General features: G+C 33.5%; 1 protein-coding gene across 1 annotated transcript; it reads right to left on the reverse strand.

Moving 5' to 3' along the window:
* Window positions 1-691: 691 nt before the first annotated feature.
* On the reverse strand, window positions 692-3,894 carry LOC114182533 (receptor-like protein EIX2). Its single transcript, XM_028069423.1, has one exon. It carries the CDS (start codon window positions 3,849-3,851, stop codon window positions 741-743), a length of 3,111 nt encoding a protein of 1,036 aa, XP_027925224.1. The 5' UTR covers window positions 3,852-3,894; the 3' UTR covers window positions 692-740.
* Between the last annotated feature and the right edge of the window lie 3,700 nt (window positions 3,895-7,594).

Raw genomic sequence — 7,594 nt, forward strand, 5'->3', positions numbered from 1 at the left:
TACTAATGAAAAACATAATTCCAGAACTGCATAGAGATATTTGATTAAAAAATTAAGGCAAGAGTAACACTTAAAATAATCCATAACTTTGTACAGATATATAGCAGAAAGGAGAACAAAACAGAAAAATAGAAAAGAAACAGAAACACACGCTATGTCTAAAAGATGCGCTTAAAGCATGATAAGAAAAATAGAAACATTCGCTGAGCGTGAAGAAGATCCACTTTTAATCTGCAGAAACAATATCTTCATAATTTTAACACACAGTACAAACAAAACAAAAATCAAAGAAAGGAAAAATGGTCAAAAAGACTCATCAACCTAAATACAATACTAATCAATTAGAATCATTTTAAGTTATGCTAACAATTACCACAAAATAATTCTTATTCATTAAATAGAATACTAATGTTTTAATATAATATTAAGATAAGCATCTGATGTTGGTTCTTGTATTTTCTACCAGAGTGTCAAGTAGTTCAATTTAAATCCATATTCTTTAACGTTTTCCAATAGAGGATTACAATTTTTAACCTTATAACTTCTGTCACAAAATTAACTACAATTTATCTATAATAAATTTAATGTAAATTTTTTCGTTGACATACATATCAGAATTTACATAACCTTTCAAATCTCAAAAATCAAACAAAAACATAAATGAACCAGAAATAAAAGCAACCAAGCTCTCTCATGACAACTTTATTTCTCAACATTATTATACAGTGATATTGCATGCATCAGAAAATAGATTGAAGTTTGAACCACACATTATCAAGAAAATGAAAATAGGTATGACGCCATGATCTTGAAATGAACAAAGGACCAATTACTATCCAAAATCCCATGACAAAACCAATTGTCATACTGATAAAAAACCAATTCACCTTATGCCTATCACTTCCTTTGCCATTGTGATCAAAATTATCAGTAGTTGCATTGGAGGTGCAGTTGATGAGTAGTGGTGGGCCACAGAGATTGTTGCCAATAAAATTGGAGGCAGCAAAGGTTTGCAATTGAGTTCCTGTTGGAATTTTTCCCTTCAAATGATTATAAGATAAGTCTAGCATGCTCAGAAAGTTCAAATTTGAAAGAGTTCGAGGGATTTCACCAAAAAGTTGATTTCTTGAGAAATCGATGGACAATAATGATCTCATATCACCGATGCTTTGAGGAATATGACCAATTAATTGGTTGTGGGACAAGTTCAAAAATTCCAATCCAATTAAATTTGTGATTTCTCTTGGTATTTCACCCACTAATTGGTTATTCGACAAATCAATACTCGTTACCAATCCCAGAATGTTTCTGTACTCGTCTCCTCTTCCTTTCAACCAAAGGAGCACCTTGGCTGTACTATAATATGAATACTCAGATGTATTAGTAACAGCAAAATATTGGATAAGAGGATTTGTATTCATATGTGTCATGGCCTTCAAGCTATTGAAACAAGTAGGTATGTTTCCAATCAAATTGTTTTGTGCAAGGTCCAAAATCTGAAGAGAACTCATATCACATATTTTTTGAGGAATGTAACCCAGAAATCTATTTGATCGAAGGATAAGAACTTTCATGTATATAAGACGTTCTCCAACCCAAGATGGAATTGTTCCTGAAAAATTATTTTCCCCAAGATCTAACAAATTCAATTCACTTGTATTCTTCAAAATGTTAGGAAATGTTCCAGAGAGTGAGTTGTTACGAAGGCTTAAAGCATTCAGCCCCATGAAGGAACCTATGGATGGGGGTAAGTTCCCAATAAAACTGTTGCTTTGTAAATTTATATCCACTAGATGTGGCCAAATTCCCCAACAATCGGGTATTTCTCCTAACAAATTATTTGATGCGAGATTGAGAAATGATAATTCCATTGACCAATCTTGACTTTTGCATAAAAAATCATCCATGGATTGGGAGAAGTAATTGCTCGAAAGATCTAGTGATACCACATCATTTGAAAGAAAGGGTAACTTGCCACTTAAATTATTTGCACTTAAATCAACAACAATGACAGATATTGGATTTCTTAACGTAGCCCCAAGCTCACCATAGATATGATTATGAGAAAGGTTTAGAAAAGAAACTTGAGAAAATGTTTCCCAAAACCCAGTGGGAAAAGAACCTAAAATCCCTGTGTTAGACATTGCTAAATAACGAAGTTTGTTTTGTGACTGAATCCATGATGGAAAGTTAGGACCTAATTGCCAAGAGTTCATATCCAAACGGGTAAGTTGAAAAGTAGGATGCCAACTTGGATCCACTGTTAAAGTTAAATTGTTTCCTGATGCACGAAATTCAATCAAGCTGGTAAGATTTGCAAGATGATTTTCTGTGACAACTCCTTCAAAATGATTGTCACTAATGTCAAGGTATGACAATTTAGAAAGTGATCTTAGACTTTCAAATGGATGTCCACTAAATTGATTTTGCAATAGACCAAGAAATCTCAATGATGAAAGTTTTCCAAATGATCTTGGAAGTTCACCACTAATTTTGTTCTCTTGCAAATGTAGTGTGACAATACTTTTAAAATCATTGAATTGATCTGTAAAATGGCCTGAAAGTTGAGAACCTCTTACTTGAAGTGTTGTGAGTCCATGGGAAATACAAGGAGTAAGAATATCCAAAATTTTATTAACTTGTTGGTTTAGTTTGAGATATGAGAAATCTATCTTCCTTAATTTGCAGAGATTACCTAAAGAAGTTGGAATTGGACCTTCAAGTTGATTGTGTGACAAATCAAGTTCAACCAAAGAAGTCATATTTCCCAAGGCATCAGAAATAGTACCATGCCACTTGTTGTCCCTTAAGTTCAAGAACATGAGATGACGAAAATTACCATAAAACCAATCAGGTATAGATGAGAATGAATTGCCAGACAAGTCTAGATTTTCAAGAAGTGTGAGGTTTTGAAAACCATTGGGAATTGGGCCTTCAAATTTGTTAGAACTTAAAGTAAGAGAAACAAGTTTCTTTAGTCCAAACACCCACTCTGGGACAAAAGAAATTGAAGGATAATAGTTCGTTCGAGAAAGATCAAGAGTTAGGAGAGATGAGTTAAGAAAGGATGGTTGATTATAATGAGGAAGTGTACATAATCCTAAATGTAGATTCGTCAAAGAAGGAAGAGTTTCGAGAGTGTGAAGCCAATTAACTGTTTGGTCTACCCGTTCCAAATGAAGATATTTAAGTTTTGAAAGATTTGATAGCCAATCAATATTTTCAATAAACACATCCGTAAGGCCAAGGTAAATCAAATTGGAAAGATTTCCCACCTGAGAAGGAACTGTTCCCCCGGTGACATAACTCAAATCAAGATAGAGCAAATTAGAGAGATTCCCAATCTGAGGAGGAATGTCCCCCATGAATCCAGCACAAGAAAGGTTGAGATAAGTTAAGGAAGTCATTGTTGCAAGGAAATAAGGAATTGGCATACTTTCAAAACGGTTCTGGCTCAAGTCCAAGTAATTCAAATGCTTCAAATCCACCAAACAAGGATTTATTTCTCCACCAAATTGAGATGCAGTAAACTCTTCTTGTGCTTGTGCATAAGCTTCATGGAATGCATAACCAAAGCCCTCATCGAGAAGTGGAGTATAAAGGTGAAGCTCTACAACGTGAGATGTAATGTTGTTGCAGACAACTCCATCCCAGTGGCAACAATTGGGATTTGAAGTAGCATTCCAAGAAGAAAGCCTGTTTGTAAGATCTGTGAGATCATCCTTCAACTTCAACAATGTCTCTCTCTCACTTCCGATGCACATGGTCTCTCTGCAAACACCCAAACTTGACAAAAAAAGTGAAAGCCAACAAAGGTGAACAAACACTGTAATCAAAATGGAGGAATTCATCCTCACACAAAGTCTTGTATAAGAAATAAATGTTTTTTTTTTATCAGAGAGAAGTGGTTATTGGTTAAGCATGCTGAATAGCCTATATATGGTGGTGCAGTGTCTTCTTATATTTCCGTTATCTCTCTAACAATGTACTTCTCTATACTAAATTTACAAAAAGAAATTGACATTTGTAATGAGTAGAATAGTAATATTTTGACAATTAAATATTAATAATTTTTTCTTATAATCTGAAATGATTTTTTTTAATATTTGTGAAATATAAAAAAACATAAAAAAATAAAAAACCATTTAGAAAATATCAGGTTATAAAAAAAAATAGTTATTAAAACATATTTTTCTAACATATTTCTTTCAAAATTTGTCTACTTAATTAACAAGGAACAAATGCTAAACACCAATTAAAAGGACCTAAAATGAAGTGTGAAAGGCCTTCAAATTCTACGTCCACACACAATGTTCACATTCAAAAGTCTTTGCCTTGGGTCTGCATTTGGTTTGAAGACTTAAAGTCTTTAAGACTTTTCAAGAAAGAGATATTACTTGAGTTATGCTATTCAAGAAAGATATATATATATATATATATATATATATATATATATATATATATATATATATATATATATATATATATATATATATTCACATTGGACAAAGATATACGGAATATTAAATTTTGACAACTTTCTCTTATAACATAAGATATCATTTTTTAAGCGGTTTTTGAATATTAAAAATAAAAAAAATAAAAAATAAAAAACCACTTAAAAAATGACATAAATTTGTCAAAATTTAATAATCAAAAACTTATCTTCCATTTACATTACTCCTGGAAGGCGGGTGAGTGGTGAAGTATCAATTAAGTTTTAATTAAAAAAACCTATTAAGCATCTTTTTTTCTTTTTCTTTTGGCTTAAAAGTTCTATTGTACTTATCGTCAACGAAATGATATGGATGTTATCTTCGTTTTTTTCTATCTTCTACTCGTCTGCTATTTAAAGGGTCCTCCCTAAAATAATGTTTTATTACATTTTAAAGATATCATAGGAGAAAAAAAAAATACCTTGAGGGATTGAACTTGTATAGATGGTGTACAGTGTGTCCTACCGCCGAACCATCGGTCGGGTGGACCAAGGACCATCGGTCGGGTGAACCAAGGACCATCGGTCAGGCAGACCTTCTCCCGGGCTGTTGATGTGGCAATCTCTCCGAAGTGCTTTAAGGGGGATTGCGACCAAACTCCCCCTACGTTCATTTCCAATTGAACTTTGTCTCCCCCTATGTGGAGACACCCTCATTTATGAAGATAACTGACAAGACGCACGACCCATCGGTCGGGCGGCCACACCAAAACCTGGACCAGTAATCAGGTTTAAAACGCAATTGGGCCATAATTAAGAAACCCTAATCATAGGCCCATACCAAAAACTATAAATAGAGGCCCAAGGTAAGTTGGTAAAGACCTTCAACTCGCATTTTATTATAGCATTTACTGCTACCTACCGATCGGTCTTAAACTGACTTAAGCATCGGAGTCTTTTAGACAAGTACCCCGATCGCCCGACCAGCCAAATAGGAGGAGAAAAGACACTGAGCAAGAGAAAGAACTGTATAAGCTCACTAAGGAGGATGTCACACAAAAGGAATTGAGAGTAATTTGAGTGTTGAAAGTAGGCGTTTGGCCCTACACCGAAATAGATAGCATAGAAGAAGACATGTGATTTTATCACTGCCACCATTTGTATTATGGAAAAACCATCTATTATTCACCCTGATTTTATATAATTATAAATGTTTGGTAGCTTAAATTTATGATCGACAAAACTAAACATGTTTACATTATATTTTTATATGAATTAATTTTTTATTAATAAAATATATTTTGAGAGTATTTCTAAATTAAGTAAATGTTTACACGAAAAAATGTGAATTAATATTAAAAGTTCAAAATAAGAATTTGAAGTTTTAAAAAAATGTTACTTTTAATAGGGTTACCAAACACTAATAACAGAGCACACAAGCTTTTTTCAAAATAAAATAAAATAGAAAATAGCTTAAACAAGTAAAACATTGTCTTCTTCTTTTTTCCTCAATGATAAAAATAAGTGGATTAAAATTTACATGAACTTATAACTCGATCCATTTTTATGGGATGGAAAATTAAGCACATTAATGACATAAAAAGGAAACATTTTGAAGTTATTCCAAAGACTTTGATCTTTCAAGTCCTACCCTTTTATGAGTTAAAAAGTTAGGTCATCCATCACAAACAAGTAGGAAAAAACAATCAATGCTAAAAGACTTAGTCATGGATCATTAAAGTCTTGGGCATTCATTATGTGGGTTTGAAAAATTAGAACACCACACACAAAAAAGGATAAAGGCAAAACTATTTCAAAGATTGAGTTATTGATTTTTGATAAGTGCCAAAATTCAGTAAAGATTCATAACAAACTCTGGCACTTATGCTTTAAATCGGTGTTCATTTCATATTGATTCTCCCTAAATCTAAGTTTCAATCACAGGCTTCCAAGTTTTGAATTAAAGAAATCATTTGATCCTATTTTGTGTGTTTTTCAGGAGAGATTAAAGAGAACTCAAGAAGAGTGAAGGAGAAGCAAGAAATAGAGAAGAAAAGGAGGAAAATCTGCTACAGGTCGCTCAGAACTAAGGTGTTTCGCTCAAGCTAGGACAAGCTCGCCCAAAAGTTAAAGTCTTCTCGCCTAAGCGAGACACTTGCCGCCTTTCTCGCTCAAGCGAGCTTGATCTCGCTTAAGCGAGATTTCGTGAAGAAGCCATGCCCAGTTTTTCAATTCTCGCCTAAGCAAGAACATGGTCGCCCAAGCGAGACATTCCTTCAACGTGAAGAAATCTATCTCGCCTAAGCGAGAATGAGTGGCCCAAGCGAGACCCTTCCTTCATGCTGAAGTACTCTATCTCGCCCAAGCGAGATTTAGTAGCCCAAGCGAGAGTTCGGGCTGTATATATATTTTGGAGGTTCAGAACTGCAAAGGAGCTTGGAATTTTAGGGAGAGAAGAGGTCCGTGCTGCAGAGCTGCTACCAGGAGGAGCATCACAGTTTCTCATTTTCTTCTTCTTCTTAGCTCATAGGATTTTGTTGGCTACCATGAGTGGCTAATCTTCTCCTTTGGGATTGAGTGTAATCTACTCGAACTTGGATGTAATATGGTGATATTTATATATAGCATTTCTGTTTTACTCAATATTGGTATTATTGTTTTGCTCTTAATGCTTACTTCTATCTGATCAATAGATGTTTTGATTTTGATTTTTAGATCTGACTGGAAAGTATTTCTGAAAATCTGATTTGAACAATGATACTTGATATACTGTGATGCTAGGAATAGATCTCAATATATCAATTGCTTTTAACACTCGACCGTAATGCTGGATAGTTTGTTGAATATGTGAGGAATCAATATTCAGGAAACTAATCTTATGAATTTTATACGCAAGGGATCGGTATAAATGATTTTTGAGTGTGCATCAATATTGGTATTTTCAGATGTTATATATTATATTCATCCAGATTACAGACAAGGGAGATAGATGAAATTCAATCCCAGTTTCTTTTACTGTATTTTTCTAAACTTTTCCGCTTTTACTGTATTAATTTTATGCAAAAGTTAATGTCAAATCAAATTAAAATCTTTGTATATATATGCTGATTGAGATAATTAATTATTTTAACTGAATCCGTTCCTCGTGGGTTCGACACT

This window comes from Vigna unguiculata, chromosome 4, assembly GCF_004118075.2.
Source record: "Vigna unguiculata cultivar IT97K-499-35 chromosome 4, ASM411807v1, whole genome shotgun sequence".
In the NCBI taxonomy this organism is placed as follows: domain Eukaryota; kingdom Viridiplantae; phylum Streptophyta; class Magnoliopsida; order Fabales; family Fabaceae; genus Vigna; species Vigna unguiculata.